This window comes from Neopsephotus bourkii, unplaced genomic scaffold (assembly GCF_033783945.1).
Source record: "Neopsephotus bourkii isolate Nb327-2 ecotype Australia unplaced genomic scaffold, CSIRO-AGI_Nbou_v1 NB_1634, whole genome shotgun sequence".
In the NCBI taxonomy this organism is placed as follows: domain Eukaryota; kingdom Metazoa; phylum Chordata; class Aves; order Psittaciformes; family Psittacidae; genus Neopsephotus; species Neopsephotus bourkii.
The window spans coordinates 4,170,239-4,190,923 of NW_026902109.1; the positions used below are offsets into that span (position 1 = coordinate 4,170,239).

The window sequence follows — 20,685 nt, forward strand, 5'->3', positions numbered from 1 at the left end:
TTACCATGCACCTGCAACCAGTGTAGCGGAGGGGGAAGCGTCACTGATCAAAGTCCATTAATTTATTTTACCTGCAGATTTATTGCAAAACCTGTGAATCATTGAAAAAGTATGTCCACTAGATAGCTGCAACATCAGGATCTCAATATTCCTTGAGCCAGGCCAAGCCAGAACTAAACCACACAGAAATCCTAAGAAACACGTGCAGTAGCTTAATTAGCCATTGTAAAAGGACACATTTGGGGTTGATTGTTTTGCTTTGTTTTCACTCTCCCATGTGCATTATAGATGCATTGCAGAAAGTGCAGAACTGAGTAGACTGTGGTATGCCAAGACATAATGCCAGTGGGGAGCAGAAACATCTGATCCAACTTATGAAAGGACAAAAATCCACAACAGTGGTTGGCCAAAACTAGCTGCTCCCTGAAAACAGGTACCTGTGTACTGGTGTCTGGCAAAGCTATCTTTGCGCTCAGCAAATCTCTAGAGCACGTGCCTGGCAGTGCTGAAATTACTTGACCTCTCATTTTCACTTCTGTCCAACATTATGCAATCTTTTTGCTACTGCAGTAATGAGGGCAGCTCCCTTCCCACTTCCATCTTCAGAAAGCATGAAAGTCACATCACACTGAGGTGCCAATTGCTTCACTGTTTCCTGCAGGACCCTAGAAAAACTGAAAGGAAAAGGAGAGAACAGAACATTTTAGAAGCTGCTTTCTGGTCTGAGATCTTTATATATTATCAAGTAACCATAACTTCAGCCAACATTTATTGGTTCTCCACAGCATCCCTTTTTGTTTGTTTTTCCTCCTGTTCATGATAGATAAAAGATTCTGTACAGAATCAAAACTTAATTTCTCTTTCTTCACTTTAATTTTGTTCAGTATGATGCCAGACACCTCCCTTGCCTTTAGAGATCATGGAAGAGGCCCTCTTCTGCCAACTGAAAAGCTATTGCACCTACTTCTAGGCCTTGCTTACAAAATACTTACTCCACTCCAAAAACTCAACACAGACTTTCATCTGGGACACCCAGATATTGCAGAAGTGCCCCAAAACTTTGGAAAAAAAATATATTGGAAGAGTAAGCTCACTCAACACCCCAGAGAAGTCTCACAGTGGTAGCTAGACTTGACTTTTTGGGTATTGATCCTTTGGCTAGGCAAGAGAAATGCAGGGAAATATGTTAGATCTTTATTCCCTCTCATTTTTTCCCACCTTGGCAGAAGTCTGGTACAGATCAGTATGTTTTAACAGTGGAAATGATCAAACAGCAAAGGGAAGTGGTATGGTACCAAGGTACTCACTGGGGATGGAGCTTGTACAAAGTCCCATCCACTCCAACGGTGATTTGCAAGCGCTCCACACCTCGGTTTTCTCTCTTCTTCTCTACAATAGCAGCCAGTCCTGCCCCACAGAGCTGGGCAGCTCTTTTTGAAACAGCTCCACACACCTCTTTCACAATGATGCTGTCTTCACATGTGCTGTCCAGGCCCAACTGCTGCAGAATTCGCCGGACTTGGAGGAGGGCGAGCCGGTCACTGCACAGAGGGAAATGCATGCAGCAGCAAGGCATTAGGAAAAGCTTCAGCAGCATGCAAATGGAAGTCTTACAGCTAAGATTCAAAGGAAATGGGACTACTTCTCCAGCTCTTAACACCCTCCAATTGTTTCCAGGTAGATTCCAACCTGAATTCAGAATGAAGACTTGCTCCAGCATTGCCCTTTGTTATGTTAGACTGTATTTCCAGAAGGCACAAACAGTAGTTATTTACCTAACTCCCAAAGTCATGAGGGAGCTAAGTCATGTCAGCCACCTGATTGCATTATTTTTGATCTCAAGGCTGGAACACTACCTTTCAAGGTTTTCAACAGTAGAAAGGGTTTCAAATAGCCTGGAAGACCATTGCAATCATGCACAAATATGTAGATAAGCACATATTCAGGGAGTATTCATATATCACTGACTTTTTATTTTTTTAAATAAGCACTATTTTAAGTCCTACAAGAAACAGGCCAAGTATAATCATGCTTGATGGTTAAGGCATCCAAGATAACACAGCTGCATGGACAGAAAATGATAATTCACAGAATTACAGATTAATTCTGGAACTCCCACAGTTCTCCTTTTTGGCTTTTATTCAGCGGATGGGAGAGGAGGAGGGAGGTACACAAAGAAAACAGCTACAATTGACTTCTTGAGGGAAAGAAGACTTGTAGAAAACTATTTTCTAGAGGTCCCAGACCACCTTAGGGATTTAAATAACATAAATCTAACAACTTTACCTCTCAATCTGAGACAGGAATTTTGTTTCAAATATGCCTCTTTTCCTGAGTGATTCCGAAATCTGTCCTCTGAACAGCAGTCCTTGTTTGGTTAAGTCGATCAAAATTTGCCTTACTATTTCACCTAGGTACATTCCACTGGTCATTTTTTCATACCTGTTAGGTTATTAAAAAAAAAAAAATGTTTTTAAAGAGACGTACATGCATGTTAGCTCTGTTTAACACGAGTGGTATGTTCATGCCCTATCAACTCTAAAAAGGCAGTAAAAGCTTGCAGAGCAATACCCATTGAACTCCATCTTTCAACCATTAAAATCATGTTGCAGTGACTTCAAGTACAAATATTAATTATAACATATTTACCTATGTTAAAAGGTAGCAGAACTAGAAAATAAAAACTTGCATTATTAAACAGACTGTAGTGTTAAAGCCAGAGTGCATACCGAAGCAAAACATTTCTCTGTCCCCCTCATGCATTCACCAATAAGTCATATGTAATTGATGCTGTCTTTACCAAATGAAGAATGGTCAGGTTCAGTTTATCCTCTTGCACAAACTGTATTTTTACCTTTGAAAAAACACTCTAAGAGGAGCAACACAGCAAAGACTACACTTTGTGGGGAAATCTTAAGAGCAGTACCATTCGGTAACTGCCCTAAGGTGAAATCAGTGCTGTGGTAACAGAAACAGATGTACACCTTTGGGTTTTTTGTCCTGGATATCTGCATTACTTACCATGCAACAAATTAAATGTAATATTAAAATTTCCTTTCTTATTATTCACTCATTAAGCACATTTTTAAAAGTAGCCAGTGTGTCTCAAAGACTGACTTCATCAGGCTCTTGACATCAGAACCATCACATTTACCTCTGTTTCCCTGGGTTTAGCGAGCCTTCATCTACTTCTTTATCATATTTTGTTCTGATGTTGTCAATGCAGCCGTTGTCACCAAATGCTCCCCATTCTGTATTAATGCACATTTTTCCTTCATTCCCTTCCACTATTTCTATGTTTTTCATGTCCTCCATGTAGCACACATTACTGCCTGTTCCTAGAATGAAAGAAATGACAAGGCTTCAGCCAGAAAAATGAAGTAGCAGCTGAAACACATGGAAGGTGTCAGTAACTGCTGCCAGTCTGGCTGTAGTGTACCACACATCATCTTGCATGACAGTGTGCTCTCAAAAGTTAACACTGCCAAGAGCCAGTCAAGCAGCTATGAAGTCTGAAATGAGTTGGTGAGTAGGATCTTACCACTTGCAACATCGGTTACAACAACTAATACAAGAACCAGTTCTCCAAACAAAATGCGATAGCTGGTGTACTTGGGACACCTGAAAGAGTCTGTTTTCCAAATGGGGCTTCGGATCTGTTCAGGTTAGGTATAAGGAAGAAGTTCTTTACTGCGAGGGTGGTGAGGCACTAGAACAGGTTGCTGAAAGAAGTGGTAAGTGCTCCATCGCTCCATCCCTGGCAGCTTTCAAGGCCAGGTTGGACAGATCCTTGGATGACATAGTCTTGTGTGAGGTGTCGGGGTTAGAACTAGATGATCTTAAGGTCCTTTCCAACCCTAACCATTCTGTGAGTCTAGGACCTTACACGATTAGATGTAATTCTGGCTGAAAACTTGGAGGTACCTATTGGGGGAATGAATCATCTAGATGACCCAAAAATAATTAATTCAGATTTTAAAATATACTTGTTTGTTCCAAGGCCTATGACCTTGCTAAGCAGTAAATTTGTCCAAACAAGGATTCATGTTCTTCGTGCTGTTCTCATATTCTTTTACCATGCACACACAATGCACCATTAGACATATGATCCGAAGTCCAACAGATTCAGTATCCTATCTGCTACAGGTGTTATTATGCCCTCTGTTGAATACCATACAAATCTGCCAAGAACCCCGAGTGATTAGCAACACCATACATCAAACTCAAATAAAAGATGCTGTTTTACAAATTCTAAAATAGGGTGTGAGGCCTAGCACCTACATGCATGCTTATTTCTACAGTGGTCACTTCAATATGATTGTACCTGCAATAAGGCCAATCTCACAGTTTGGATCCTCATATCCACACGTCATCATTGTCCCAACAGTGTCATTCACCACTGCTACAATGTCCAAATCAAACTCCTAAAACACAAGTCACAATCAGTAGTGGTGTCCCAGAGGAAGAGGGAGTCTGCATTAAATACACCAAAGAGAACAGAAAATAATAGCCCACATTTCTTCTCCTGATGGCCTCTCTCAGCATATCAACAACATCTTCTCCCTCACAGTCTGTTGCCTTGAAACCTTTTGTCCATCCCACAAGTGTTCCCTGAAACAGAAGAGGAAGAAAACAGTAAGTGAAGATAGAGAGAAGACTGTACCTTCCAAGCATCAACCTGTTTTTATCTCCACACACACTCCACAGATTTTTTTTAAATGTATTTCTCTGGACAGGTTACTCTGAGTGTCTCATGCAGAGTGTGTGCAAGTGTACCTTTGTTACTCAACTGCTGATGGTAGTGACTCCCGGTTTACTCAGCTATTTATCAAGACACTGCCAACTCAGTCCCTTCTAATACTCTCATTTGGAAAACCTTCTGTGCATGAAGACACTGCATTATCTAAATAATGGGAAAGACTAAAAAATAATTTTGCTTTAAATAATTAGACACCCAACAAACATTAATGAACATCCTCTGTTAATTTTTGGCTAGTTTACTGAAGGACACTTGGTATGATCCCAGTACTCCAGCCAACACTAATTTGGGGTTTTTTTGGGACAATGATGTGGCCTGACAGAAGCAGATTTCCAGATTACATGAAGTAATTAATCTTCCACTCGGTGATTGGCTCTGGACTGTTTGTCGCAACCGAGAGAAAAAGCTGCTCTTAAAAAACCCCTCAAGTTCTAGCAACAGTAAAAGACCAAACACACAGGGTGACATACTGTGGGACCCTGACACAGATGTATTTCACTCAGTTTACCACGACTGCTTTGGAATTTGTTTTCTCATAATTCGTCAAGACCTAAATACTATGCTTGGAAATACTAGGTTTAGAAGGCATATTGAGCTGTCTCCCCACTTTTTTGCTAAACTCTCAACTGTGATCTGGAATTTGATACAGAAGAGACTAGAAGCTAAGACTTAGATGTTATTGTGAAACCCAACAGGACATAATAATATTCAATAAATTAGGAGCCTATCATTTCCCCAATATTCTACATATTTCACTAGAATTAAGGAACACAACCTTCCCCACCCCTCTTTGGAGAAGCATCAGAATATCTGATAATTATTTTTTCCTAGCTTTTCTTTTTTTCTTACATTAGATCTGGACAGATGGAGATATCTGTCAAAAAGCCAACTCTCCCAAGCTGAAAAGCAAGCTCAGTTCTGCCCACTGACAACAAAAAGAAACTAATACGGTGCAGAAGTTATATAGTCAGGATTGTGCAGCACAGTTAGGGAAACACTCTGGGATTGCAGCTGAGCAAGTAGAAGGAGACATCTGTTATCTCTTGCCATTGAAGAGTTAAGACAGCATTTGAGATTCTTGAGCTACCAGAAATATGTAGTTATTTCACAGTCATAAGAGCTTAAATTTTATAGAACAAAAGCAAGTAACATCCATCTATTAGCAGATTAAAGAAGGTGAAATTCTATCTCTCATATTTCTATAGGATGATCACTTTCTCATGAAACACAATTAATTTGCCTGGTAAAGTAATAAAATCCCCACAAAACAGGTGAAATATTATTTCCAAAGACAAATTGGCTTTTCCCTCCCCTCCTAACCTTGTAAAGCCCTGTTTGAAAGAAAGCATGTAGAAGAATAGCTTTTTGGTGCAGTTTCCAAACCAACAAGTCACCCTCATCCAAAATGATGCCATTTACCAAAAAGATTCACAGCTGCCACTTGATCCATTCTGTGTTGCAGTTCTCACCTTGTCAATGCTGGCTTGCCTGCACGGGAAGGAGAAGGTGAAGCCCAGAGGCAGACGAGCACCTTTAATCCCCATATACTCCAGAAAGTCTGCTATGCACTGGACAATATGGTCAAAGAGCTGGAAGGAAAAAAAAAAGTATATAAATCTCGTAGTAATCCTATGTAACAGGCCTTGGCTGGATCAGTTAAAAGTTCATTAGAGGTTACCTCTTCTCCTGTCCCTTGCATGATCTCCAAAGGAATGGCAAAGATTTTGTTATACATTTGCACTGATCTTCTTCTTCCACTTCTAATTTTGACCAGCAGAACTCTGAAATTTGTCCCACCAAGATCAAGGGCAAGGAACTTTCCTTTCTCTGTAAGAAAAGGAAGGTATTTCATTTTGGTGTTTCTGGTAGCCTGTTTGCCAGTCAGAATGGTATACCATGCCATACATCCCCAAGAAACTTCATTTGTGCCAGTGACAGCACACTGCTCCCTATAGCATTTATCCCACCAGCCTGCTAGCACGTGCCTGAAGGGTCAGCCAGGTAACATCTTGGGAAGCACCGGTTTGCCAACATAAATCACCCTGGCGTTTTCCAGAACAATTGGCATATCCCCCCCCCCCGAGAAGACAGACAAGCAGCTTTCCTGAACAACCAACATGTAACCAGAAAATGACTCCACCTGTTCCATCTGGTGTCCCACAGACATATGTGGGTAACATCTTCACTGTGGCACTGGCTTGCGTCTCTCGCTTTAGCCCATATTCCAGCTCAGTCCTCATTTTGTTCTTAACTTCTCTGAGGGTCTCCAGGGACAGCAGAAATGGTGCAAGTGCAGCATCAATCCGCTTACGCTGAGCAGCCAGCCTGTAAGCCACTGCTGTGACCAAGGCAGCCCCCTTCCCACTGCCACTCACAGAGAGGAGGAACCGAACATCGCAGTTTGGGACCAGCCTTCTCACCACTTTGTGCAGACGTTTGGCATATCTACAGGAACAAAGAGTTTCTTTAAATTCTCACAGGCATTTCATGCTTGGTTTACTTCACATACATTTCCAGTACACGCATACATGAAACAGTACAAGTGCTGAAGCACAGTCAAGAGGAGCATGTAAGGTCAGAAACTGGTCTAGGAGATGGATAAAACGACCCTGATTTTTGGCTGTTCTGCAGAACCTGTACACTTACAGGAATATGAATATACCTCTTAAACATGTGCCAGTGCCAAGAGAGGACACTGGAGAAAAACCAGGCAACAACAGTCACAATCACAGAGGGCGAGAGCCTCCATCTGGAATCAGACTTCCATGCAGCTGATGGAACGCAGTGAAGTGCAAGTGCCCTGGAGACCAGGAGTCACTTGAGGAATCAATTGCTCTTCCCCAGACACCGTTATCCCATGTATTATGGTGTTGCCACCTCACACCAAGTTCTAAAGCTCTTAGGGCAGCCTTGCCATAACTAAGCCGCTCTGATCCTCTGCACTGCACCAGATCTTACCCCAGCCATGCAGCAAAACCAGCAGATCCCTGAAAAGCCACACATATATGCAGATGGTAAGTCTTTGCAACAGGAGCATGTGGCCAGCAATTACCAAATCCCCTTTAATTACTTACTGGGGGTGGGTTTTATAGAGTCCCCCATCAATCCCAACAGTGGTTCGCATCCTCAACACTTTTTTATTCTCCCTTAGTCGTGTCAATATGGCTGCCAGGGCGGCAGCACAGAGGTTGGCGGATCGGAAGGAAACAATGGTGCAGACATGCTGAACAGCAATGCAGTCCTCTTCAGAGGGAAACAGGTTCAGCTCTGTAAGGATCTCTTTTGTGTTGTTCAGTCCTTCTTTATATCTGCCCCAAAACAAAAGAACACATCATCTAATGCAAGGATATTAAGGCAACACATAAATAATATGTGCATGTTGGCTCAAAAAGAAATGAGAGAAGACCAGGGCACAACCTATCAGCTAGCATCACAATTGGTTCCCATAAACCAGTAATGTCTTTCCTGCACTATTCTCTAGAGTACCTGTGGGACAGACCAGACTTTTAAGAGGCTGCTTCCTGAAGGTTCAGTTTTTGGTGAGATTTACCAATTAGCTAGCAAAGAAGAGAGCAGGATAAAATATTTAGTCTGTAGAAGGAAAGCACAGGAATAGATGTACAGCCTCACTCAATACAACAATTATTCCTGGAGTAACGATAAGGATTAAGATTCCTCTTCAAAACACTAGAATCTATCAGTTTTCCATGTGGTCATCCATTAGCTGATCCAGAGTTTGTACTACATCTCCCCAGCCCCAGTGTTCCCACACCACAGAAACTGAGAACTGCAACAATCATCCCATGTACTCAGGCCTCCAAAGAGGTTATTTAGACAACCTGCATCTGTGATGGTTAACAACACATTTTCTACTGTGGTACTTCGCTAAAAATTGACCTGCCACCAATTCCTATTTCCTACTTCCTAGGCAAAAGCAAAATCAAGTTAAAAAGTTCAGGACTGTTCCCAGTATCCATGGATTATAATTACATGTTCACTATCATTGCTGTGCTTGTGAAAGAGTAACAGCCACTCTCAAACACCATATTGCAGGTTCTTACTTTTCCATTGCAGACACATGCTTCATTTCAATCTTGCCCTTAGTAAGTAGAGCCGTTGACACCTTCCCATTGAAAAGCAGACCCTCTTTTGTCATCTTTAGGAGAATGAGTCTTACAAGCTCCCCCAAATACAGGCTGCTGATCATCTTCTCAAACCTGGAATGGGGCACAGGAAGGATTACACACAAAGGATTACCTGCTAGCCAAAGGTATGAAAATTCAAGCATGAACATCTTACATTCTTATGCAGGTTGATCACATTTAAGCATGCACAAAAGGAGTTTGGGAGCTAAGCTGTGGATGGGGTGCATTCTGAGGTACTGGGACACAGCTGCTCAAGATAAATGAGGAATTAAAGAGAATTTTCAAAAGACTTGAGAGCAGCTCAGCCAGTAGAAGCAATTTTGATGACCCATGCTTTAAATATGCCATTTGTTTACCTTCTTCCTGTCTTTACTCCTCCACAGCATCATACCAGAGCAACCTCCTATTTTTAACAACAAATTAGCAACTGCAGCAGCAATCCCTTGGCCTGTGAGGATGGGAAGTGTAAAAGGTACTCATTCTTCCCACTTCAGAAGGGCAGGGCTGTATCGGCCAGAATCAGCATCAAGTCAAATTGGGTTCACTTAACCTAATTCGTGTTCCAAAAGAGCTCCTGGAAACTCACTCACAGAACTCAAGACTGCTCAGGCAAACCAGCCAGGGAATCACTTACAATTGTTTGCCAGGATTGAGAGATCCCAGATCAAGCTCCCGATCAAACTCTGTGCGGAGGTCATCCAAAGCACCATCATCTCCAAAGGCACCCCACTCTGTGTTAATGCACATTCTCCCTTCATCACCTTCCACCAGATCGATGTGCCTCATTTCCTCCATGTAGCATGCATTAGTGCCAGTTCCTGTGAATATTGGAGACAGTGCAGGTAAGTTACCTCTTTGTTCCAGGTTTGCTTTTTGTTTAAGTACACATATTTGAAAATAAGTTAGCATATTGTCTTTGAAAGCAAATATAAATACCTAACCCTGTGGTTAAATAATCATTTCACAGTGAATGAAAAACTCTAGAAATTAATCTAAGGCTTGGATTGTTTAAAAATATTTTATTTTTCAAATGTATTTCTATGTGTCTTAAAAAGCCACCACAGTGCACAAAGTGGAGATATTGTGGAAAACATAGCTGATCCTAACTAACAGACGTGAGAGGAATTCAGCTTTCTCTAGACAGACAAACACTAATTTTCTATACAGTCAGCAGAAAAGTTTAGTATGCTGGTCACAACTGAACCCAGACAAAATGGGGACTGTGGCATTTGATGGCAATGTGATCAGCATAAAACCAGCTGCTTTACAGAAGGCAGCCAGGCTTGAAAATCTTTGAAAATAATTGTTTTTTCCTTTTCTTCCCGCTCTTTCCTGTACCAGGACATTCCCTTTGACTACAGATATATTTTTTTTTAATTAAGGAGGAGAAAAAGACTACTTAGTGATCAGAAAAAATTACCAATTATGAGTCCAACTTCACAGTGCTGGTCATCATATCCACAAGTCATCATGGTTCCCACAGTGTCATTGACTAGTGCCAAAACATCAACGTCTATGTCCTAATAGCAGAAAGATGGGCAAGTAACACAAAGAAAATCTTAGAAAGCCTCCTGTGTGTTGAAGCAACAACATGCAGACATACTCCATCGGTCATACTCTGAAGGCTTTGTTCAGGAAAGCTCTTCAGTTGAAAGACATACTATTTTCTTTTATAACACTATCCCCACAACTCTGTGAAGTAACAGATATTTCTGAATTCTCAAGTGCTTGGCCAGCCAGGATCTTTGCTCGCAGGATTTGTTTTTACCCAATCCAATCCCGTTTGCCAGAAATGCAATGCGTTGTTGGTTTGAATTCTGTGATATTCTAGCACCCATATATATGTCCTAAGAACTGCACAATAGGATAATGTTCTGCTACCTGAGCAGATTCTACCAAATGGGATAGAAAATATACATACATAAATGCAGTTATTTAACACAAAGCCAGGCACCAATACCACACTCAAGTAAAAAGCCTTTCCATCAAAGCTGTGTGATTTTCCTTTCACACTGCAGTAACTTGGTAAAGCAAAATCAAAGTTAACACAGGATTCTTGTAACTCAGGTGCCAACATTAGCAAGGGGGCAGACTTCACCCAGCTACTCTCAGATCCTTTGATCCTGCTAATTACAGCAAGACTGATGCAAAGAAGTGAACTAAAAACCAAAATCAAGGATGCATTTTTATCATGCGAGAAAAAAGAATTTCCTCTTTTTTTACAAAGATGTCAAGGTATGGAAAGATGCTTTGTATTTCTTAGATGGTGTTACCAATAGCACTGAGCTTTCCAATAAGACTTTCAAAAATACTAAAACATAATGTTATTCAAAGGTATACACTGGTTCAAGGGCAGATTTAATCATGCTTACTGCTGTCTTACAATCACTCACTCCATCCTACAGACTGGAATGGCCAGGCAAGCACTGATAGAGTTGTATGTGCCGGTTTTAAATGAGAGCTTTCTACTCCCAGCCTTCATCCCATAAGCCAGGGTATAAAACACAGTGTGTATCCACATCTTACCAAACTGTTTCACAACAGATTCCCTTTTGATCAGTCAGACGGGGCCATACTGGTCCACTGTCACAGCCAGCCCAGTTTATCAGTGTGTAGTTGCCATCACTGTTAGACTGACCAGGCCAGCCTGAGTTACAATCCCTTACACAGCTTCCCCTCCAAGGCAGAGACAGATCTGCTAGATATAAAGCCATGTTCGGAATTTGCAACTGGCAGTCCTTGAAGAATGTCTGACAACTCCAAAAACAACCCACACACCAAGAGTTGATCTCCCAGGAAGACAATCTGTGGCCAGTCAAGTTCACCTACTGCAGGTACAAAACTTGCCTTATGCTTCTGGAGGGCCTTGCGCAGAGAGCTGACCACATCTGTGTCCTGAACTCCTCTGACCTTGAAGTGTTTCGTCCAGGCAAGAAGAACCCCCTGCAAAGTAACAGTCCAGTGACCCAAAAGCTGCAACTTTAGCACACAGATCTGTCATAAAGTCAGAACATCTCACCTTGGGGTGCCTGTCAGTACGAACAGAATTAACAGGTACAGAAATAAAGTCCCAACCCTGCAAATGCTTCTCCCTGTACTTTGTTTACTGATGCTCATCACAAATTAATAGCATTAAGCACAAAGCATTTGCAGGGCTGGGACCCAAAGCACAAATCCCTGGAAATAAAAGAGAGGCTGGAATAAGAGACCAAAAAATAACTGCAACCAGCCCTTCATTTCCCCATGCAGCCTCTCAAACAGCTCAGCTAGAGGTCTTTCCTAGTTACAATCAGCTGTAAAAAAGAAACTGAATGGCAGCAATATAAAGAAAGAATCATGCTTCAGGATACAAAAGTATGTGTTCTACAGTCTTTGTATGAAGGCACATGGTTAGTATGAGTTGCGTACTGATTAAGTAAAAGAACAGCTTTAGGTTAAAGGTCGCATTGCCTTGAGACTGAAAATGAGTTTCTAAATGGTAGTCAAGTCTAGTTATATGCTAATGGTCATCCATGCTTTCTCCATAGAGCTATGTAAACATGACCCCACAAAAAAGGCCATAGGGTAACACTTCCATGCAATAGCATCTCCAAGTTCTGCAAGGAGCTAGGCTTGCCAGTAGTATTTATTTCTGTATCTTACCTCTTCCAATTTGGTCTGTTTGCATGGAAAAGAAAATGTAAAACCAAGAGGTAACTTCTTATGCTTCAGGTTTTTGGTCTCCATGAAGTCTAACAGACAGTCAGCAATGTAATCAAAGAGCTGCACAAGAAAGGAGAAGACAGGCTCACATTGTGTTCAGCAGTCATGCATTCAAGCATAGCACCAGCACAGAATACCCTGTGTGCCCTACCTCAGCTCCATTACCCTGTGTGATCTCCTTGGGTGTGGGGTAAAACTTGTTCTCCAGCTGGCTGCTCTGCTTTCCATCATCAAACACCTTCACCTGGTGGGCACGAAACAGGGAGCCACCCACATCAACAGCAAGGAAGTCACCCTTCTCTGCAATACAAGTGGGCAACCGTCAGCAGTGGTGGCTGAGAAGGATGGCCCAGATGCCATGCTGAAAGCCACAGTCCAGGGCCCCTCCCTCACCATAGAATCATAGAATAGTTAGGGTTGGAAAGGACCTTAAGATCATCAAGTTCCAACCCCCCTGCCATGGGCAGGGACACCTCGCTCTAAAAATGGCCACAAGCTCTTTTGCCCCATCATGGCAGGCCCTTATCCTATAAGCCTGGCACCTCCACCAAGAAGGTTCAGAGCGGGCAAACCTTAGCAAGAGCATCAGGTCTCTCCTTCCAGCTTGCTATGTGGCAGTTAATTTCATTTCCAGCATGTTTCCAAGCTGCAGAGGGATAAGCTTCTCTGCAAAGGAGGCTCAAAGCAACTGCAAAGCCAATCAGAGCACAGAAGGGATACAAAACCGTACACCTGAAATGTGGGGAAATTAAAGTCTGGGAGCACCACCCACATCCAGCAAAGGATGCAGGATTTGAAGTCATGTTAAGGCTTGGCCTACTGCAGAAGCCAACTTCCAAGTGAGGCAAAACCAATCATTTCCAAACTTCTTTAGGTTTTTCTGTAAAAGTACCACTTTGTTTCTCTGTCAGCATCACTCTTCGCTCGAACGCCTTCTCTAGCAGAAGACTTCAGACAAAAGAACTTGTGGCCTCATGGATTCAGTAATAATAATAATTTAAAAAAATTATCTATTCCACACAGAGGAGAACACCCTTCCCAAAAGGGAAGTGCAGTGGTATGTGCATAGCCTTGTGTGATCTTTGTTCCACAGTTCAAACACCTGACTAAATTTTATCAACTCTGGCCCTGAAAGGGAAGGAAGCAGGAAATTCTACCTATAATTCCATGGTTAGATATCACAAAGGTGAGAAGGCCAACTGGGTTACTCAGTAAACTGTGACATTAGTCAGACCATTAATCCCTAAATGATTAAAAACTGGTGATCCATACAGGTCACTTCAGGTAGCTTCACTGAGGACACTGAAATATCTGAAAGTTTGTTGCTATTGCAAATGGGAAAATCCAGCCAAGTTTGAGGTGTTTAAACCTGCTAGAAGTTTTGTCAGAAAACAAAACCTATCAGGATTTTGCAAAAGAGTAAAAATAAAAAAAAATCAATGTGATACTTAAAATAGGTAGTATGTCAATAAGACATAACCCAGCTTGACTCTACAGCACTGACAAAGCAGAAAGGTCACACAGGCCAGGAGAGCATTGCCCAAAGTTGACCTTGAGGAACATGAAGTCTTGCAACATGATGATACTAAATGCAATTTTCCAAGTCTCCTAACCTCAGAGGATCCCTACTATTTCAGGACAAGGTCAGTGCCATGTGAGACCTCAAGGCCCGTGATGGTTACTGAGATAGCAAGGGTTGACCTAAATATTTCTTTTTCTTTGATGAAGGTAGCAGGAAAATGAAGTGTTCAGTTCCAGCCAGGCACTTTGAGGGGACTGTATATAATTTCACTCAGATATTCTTCATTTCAAGGGACTATCCTCCAAATCATAGAACAGTTTAGGTTAGAACAGACCAATGAAGATCATCTAGTCCCAATTCCCCTGCCATGGGCAGGAACACCTTCCACTAGACCAAGTTGCTCAAAGCCCTATCCTGGCCTTGAACACTTCCAGGGATGGGGCAGCCACAGCTTCTCTGGGCAATCTCCAACACTTTGCAGTGTCTAACCACCTTCAGAATAAAGAACTTCTTCCTAATATCTCATCTAAATCTACCCTTTCTCAGTTTTAAGCCATTCCCCCTTGTTTTACCACTACCTGCCCTTGTAAAAAGTCGTTCCTTCTTTTCTTGTAGCCCCCCTTTAAGTACTGGAAGCTGCTCTAAGGAGCCTTCTTTTCTCCAGGCTGAATAAGCCCAACCATCTCAGCCTGCCTTCATAGGAGAGGTTCTTCAACCCTCTTATCTTTGTGGCCTTCCTCTGGATTCACTCCAACAGGTCAACGTCCTACATTCCCTGTATGCCATTAAAAGTGTTACTTCTCATTTAACTGTAGGAAATTCACCTTCAGAAGGAATGAAGTCCTGTAGAAATGAGGTACAAAGCAAATATTTCTCTTAAGGTTTCTGCACAGCTGTTACACACAGAGTCCTAACCTAGGCCAGACAGAGACTCCTGCACAGACTCACTTGATTAAACCTGGTAAAAAACATAATCTTCTGTCAGACTGCAATGCCAGGAGCAAACTGAGCCAGATTATTTTGGATGTGCGTATTTCTTCAGACAAGACAGGCTACTTCAGACAAGACAAGATACTGCCTCACCTTGTGTTCTCCTAGAGGACACCACTGCACTTTATCCCTCTGTTTAAGTCTCAGGAGCAACTGATCTAACTGTACAAGCAGAGCAGGCTGTTTCCTGGTAGACTCCACCCAGAAGCAAATTTTCCCAATGCAGAAGGCAAGGAAGTGCAGGAAGGGATTACTTTTTAGGACAACAAAGCAGTGCAGAGTTTGCTATCAGAAGGCAAGAAGGGATCAGAGCTCTGAAAACACAACGTTGCTGCCACTTTGCAATTTGAGAGGTTTCACTGCAGCATCCTGCCTTCCTTACGGGTCCATGAAGGCCCAGGCAGTAATACTGCCACATCCCCACCTGCAGCACACTGCACTGCAGGGTCTGAGCTGTAGAGGCTGCCCTTGCTCTGTCCAGCCACATCTCTTGCAGCAAGGCCTGCACTGGGTACATCTGCATTTTATGGAAGAAAGAGGCTGTTTTCTGAGCACTTACTAGGTCCTTTCCTCAAGCAAGCTGCAGTAGGACAAAAAACATCTGGTAGAGGGAAAATATGCTCTGCCAGCACTCCCCTATGCTGCTGTCTCCTCAATATACACCTTTCTCAACATGAGATAGGCAGTAACTCAAAGCCACTGACTGCCCCATGCCTTTGCAGTGCGCTGTCCTTGAGTACTGGCAGCAACCCACTGTCTTTCTAAATCAGCACTGCTGTGATGGCGCAAGGCGAACTCACCTGAGCCATCTGGAAGTGAGCGCACAAATGATGGCAGCATTTTTACTGTTGCTGTAGGGTTCGTGTCTCTCCCCAGGCCCTTCACCATCTCAGCCTGGAAGCGAGACATCACGTCCAGCAAGATATCATCAGAGAGACGCATGTGATACAGGTACCTGTCAACCTGGAAAGATGAAAGGTGTTACTTGCATGCAGGTTCCTCAGTGCTCAGCAGCATGCTGGGATGAGTATTGCTTTCATGCTACAGTGAACTATGTATACTGGGGAGTCTATCTTTGCAAGCAGAGAAAATGCAGGAACTTCATGGCTACTTGCACTAGTTTTCTAACCATGAGGGGTACAGTTTGGCATGAAGGATCTGAAAATCCGGAACTCCAGTTCTAGCAGCACTCCTTATTGTGTTGGACAAGAATTACTATGCTCATTCCCACCCACTTGATGAACATGAGGCTAAACAGATACTAAGGACACAAAATAATTCCTTACACGTATATAACAAATAGAAGGTGAGCATATAACCTATGCAAACCCCACCTCTCTGATTCTAGAAGTTCATTTTGTTTTGACCTCAGCACCTAAATTCCCACGATTGCCAGTGCAAGCAAGCTCCAGAACATCACTGGAACATTTACTCTTATAAAAACTTTGTCTTGAAAATGTTTAATGGAGCCTTGGTGAATTACTATTAAAATGTTGGCTATCTTTTAAATGGCTCAATAACTTGCCAACATACATATCCCATGAGACTTACTTAAGACTCTGACAAGCTATTTTTACACTATCCTCTCCTATAATGAACAAACTGCAAAGTATCTCAACCTGGTGAAAATTTGACGTCTCTGAGTCAAGTCCAGAAAACGTCATCAGTATCCAAGCGTGTCAGCCACAACCTGAAAACATCTCTTCAGCTACTGCTTCACTCAACAGACGATTTACTTGTTAGCACGCCAGGCTGGAGCTCAAAGCCTCTTCTCACTCCAGCTCTGTCCTCCATTCTCTTGTGATTCTAGGGTTATTTCTAAAACACATTTTTGGGTGCTGTAAATATCCTTTCTTAAGAGTCTGCAACTCACAGCATACATCAAAATGAAAGACAGCTGAATTTAAAGGAAATCAAAGCATCTATGAAACAACAGTCCTTCAGATAAACTGGTAGAGAACCTAATCAGTTTCTCTACAGCTTCATCAGGGCAAAACTTGATGTTTTCTTCTTCAAGACATCACACTGCTTGGACTGACATTTACCTGCAGGGCTGGAAGCACGTTTGTAAAGCAGCCTAGAAACTACATAGCTGGTACAAAAAAGGATTAACGCAGCAAAATAAGAATCTGTCAACATCTAAATGCTCTGCTGAGCGGGACTTTGGTGCTGTATGAACAAACATGATGCAGGCATAATAATTCTGTGCTCCAAACGGCTGGACGTCCTCTGGAGGGTAATCTGTGTTAACATCCTGCCTCCCATGACATGAGACTCAGGGCTAGAGGCAGGGGAGAGAGGTGGACAATTCCCAATGCTTCACTAATATACACACTCAGCTCTTGCAGCATGGGCTACATTCTTACACAACCTGTTCAGAGCACTGTATCAGTACGATTTGCATAAGGAGGTCTAGAAGGTTAAACAGAGGAAGAGAACAAGCAGCTAGTAGCTGAATTGTTCTCTTCTGCAATTCAGATTGGCCACCTATATTAACGAGGCACAAACAAATTACCTATTCATAATCCCATTTTAAACTGATGGCTAGCAATGACCCACCTGAAAGAGGCAGGACCCTGAAAGTAACTCTCCAGCACTTATCTAGCAGCAAAACATACACACACAGAGGAGAAAGTCTTAAACTACAGGATGCAGTTGGCAAGGAGCAGCAGCTGCCTTTGGATACCCACTGTGCCTTGAAAAGACCATTATTTAGACCTTTTTTTGTAGCTCTTGTTTGCAGAAGCACTTGATTTCCTCCAAGACTCTTTTGAGGCCCCATCACTGTGTATGATCCACCAGCCCAGCCCAAGCACCAGCTCTGCTTTTTGGAGCATACCAAAAGAAAAAAAAAAAGAATTTAAAAAGGAAATCAAGAAGGAAAGAAAGCAGGAAATTACAATGACTGGAGACAACAGCACTCACACACTTTCACACAGACCCAAATAAAAGTCCATGTGGAAAAATCCCCAAACAAACAACTAAACAGTAGTAAAAATAACCATGTCTGTTTGCAAAGAACATGCACTAGCTCTCTGCTTGCCACAGCAACTGCATTCCCCATGCTGTTTGTCTGCAACCACAGGAGGAGACAGTTCTGTCAGAGGAACTAGATAAGGCAGAGCTCAGGAAAGCCTGCTGATTCTCTAGCCTGATTTACAACCAGAGCAAGGGCTGCTCACATACCATTTGCTTGTAAAAACATGAATGGCCAGGCTGTGCAACACCAAACTATCCTGCTGCCTCCCGCCTACTGCACAAGGACAGTAGGTCCTTGTTTTTAAGTGTCTTGCCTCAGTTAGGGAAACATCACTGTTTTTACCACGGGGAAGGCCTTGTTCTTGCCACCAGGTAGCAAATAAGCCTGGGAAGGGAGAAGTGAGAAGGCATTCCTTCTTTCTAATAGGGAGAAATCAACTCAGGTCCATACAGCCTACCCTGGGTTTCTTAAAAGATAACTCTACAAAGCATGTGGTTTTTCACCTCGAGGCTGGGCTAGTTTGTACCTAGCAAAAGGATTTAACTTTTTTAATGGCTTTGCCAGAATCCCTCTGCCCTTCCTCTCCACGCTCCTCACTTCAGGGAAGTCTTCCCTCAACTACACTCTGGATGTTTCTCTGAAGAGCCCGCTCCACTCAAGCACTGCTCCACAAGGTCTCTCCCTTAGTAAAAAAATAAGAAGAAATAGTGCTGTCTAGATGAGAGATCTCAGATCAGATCATCACACAAGAAAAAGGCACTGGGCCCCCTTCTGTTGGTAAAATAATGGGAATAAAATAGGAAATAAATGGGAATAAAAGGGCTATGACTGAGATGGAGTCAGAGACATCTGACTGTTGAGATACCAAAACCTCTCTTGGAATGCTTCTCTTCAAGACAGAATCAGTGGAAGAAGCCCTCCCTAAGAACAAGCAACTCCGTGTTTAAGCAAGGGCACAGAGAAGACAATCCAGTGTTGCTTGATTTGCTGATGAGATGAGCAGTGCAGGCAGACCTCCCCACCAAGACCTTGGATCTCTCACCATGAGTCTGCAGGCAGCCCTGCCTCCAGCTGGCTGGAAAACAAGAGACTGGAGCTTGGCAGCAATGGCCAACAGAAAGCACTCCAGTGGAGATGTCAGGAGAACAGAGGACTGCAGCAGACATGTCTAGAAACCAGGCAACCTCTGACCCAAGAAGCTTACAGGTCCCATGTGGTCTTATGATGGAGAGCCAGAAAACACTTTACAGCATGGCCATTAGAGTAGATTAGGGAAGAGCAACCATTAGGCAGCTTGCTCAATCCCAGTGCTGATGACTTCAGATATGGGCCATCTTGAGCTTTTCCAACTGTAATCTAAGATCACATCTACAAACATTAGAATGACAGCCAGGTTTGAACCAGAGGAGACACATGCACTTCTCCCACACCAAAATTAGTTAGAACTGCCTCCTGAGATCCAAAAAACCTGGCCCAAAAACCCCAGGAGTTTTCCCTGCTATGATGTGAGTAACACTGATTCCTACTCAGCTTTAGAAATCCCACCCTTCACACTACACATACAAACCAATTCAGCAAGAGGTTCCTTTCTGCCCTCTGGGTTACACCACAACATGCCAAATAAAGTTTAAGCACCACTTTTCCTTTCTGGAGATCATTTGCTGAATCACTGAAAGAGAACTTGTAACTGCAGGGGAAAGCACTAACCAGACCTATTTTCACACCTGTCAGACGGTTTAGGGTCAAAATGCTTTCTGCCCCATTTGGCTGTATGGCGCTAACAGATAACACCATTCTTTAGCCTGCATGACATACTGCAGACCCCACATTATCTGAGTAAGAGTTTTCAAAACAGGAATTACATAATGCTGCATCTTACCTTTTTTATTTGATCCTCTTTTAGCTTTGTGAAATGGAAAGCTAGCAAGTGGACAGCAAACATTTTCTTGAAGCAGATGGATGACTCAGTAGTCACAGAGCTGCTGTGATTAACTCCAAAGAGACAGGTCTTTACTCACGAAGCTGGAGCTAGAGAAACTTCAGCTGAGGCATTTCCCCCAGGGTGGGATAGTGGAGTTCCTGGGAAATTGAGTCCAGAAATAAATCCATCCACTGTGATCAGTTCAATGATTAACCTCCTGTCTCTTTGTATCACCCCCCCCACATCAACCCAAAGCCCCTCCCTCCCCAGCTACACACTTCATTGTGCCAGAGCAGGCACCTGGAGAGCTGCCAAGCTGAAGAGGAGAAAAATCGATTTTGTTACTGCCCTACTTGCGAATTGTTACCACTTCACAACATAGTTGCTACGCAGCCTGCCCTGCTTCACCCAGCTTCATTCCTGGGGGGCTGACAAGCTCCCACCAGCACAGCCTGCAACAAAGCGCTGCAGGGAATCTGGAGAGTTAGAGAGGATTTTAGGTTTCTTCTCTCTGCTCAGTGCTCCCACTTGCAAGACAAGCTCTTCTGCATGAATTAACTCCACTCTAGTTCTACACAGCACACCCTTATCTCCGGCTTTTTTCCAATTAAGCTTCAGCCGTGTAAAGGGAGTAGAGACACGCAGACCTCTGCCCCCAGCTGAAAT

General features: G+C 42.9%; 1 protein-coding gene across 1 annotated transcript; it reads right to left on the minus strand.

Annotated features, from left to right (window-relative positions):
* Positions 1 to 208: 208 nt before the first annotated feature.
* Positions 209 to 20,248, minus strand: LOC133223342 (hexokinase HKDC1-like). Its single transcript, XM_061373942.1, has 18 exons — positions 19,978 to 20,248; positions 15,919 to 16,081; positions 12,758 to 12,906; positions 12,547 to 12,666; positions 11,752 to 11,847; positions 10,325 to 10,424; positions 9,539 to 9,722; positions 8,821 to 8,976; positions 7,834 to 8,067; positions 6,900 to 7,204; positions 6,438 to 6,586; positions 6,229 to 6,348; positions 4,516 to 4,611; positions 4,325 to 4,424; positions 3,155 to 3,338; positions 2,287 to 2,442; positions 1,308 to 1,541; positions 209 to 674 (listed from the first exon to the last, which is right to left on the minus strand). Exons 1-18 carry the CDS (start codon positions 20,038 to 20,040, stop codon positions 530 to 532), a joined length of 2,754 nt encoding a protein of 917 aa, XP_061229926.1. The 5' UTR covers positions 20,041 to 20,248; the 3' UTR covers positions 209 to 529.
* Positions 20,249 to 20,685: the final 437 nt, after the last annotated feature.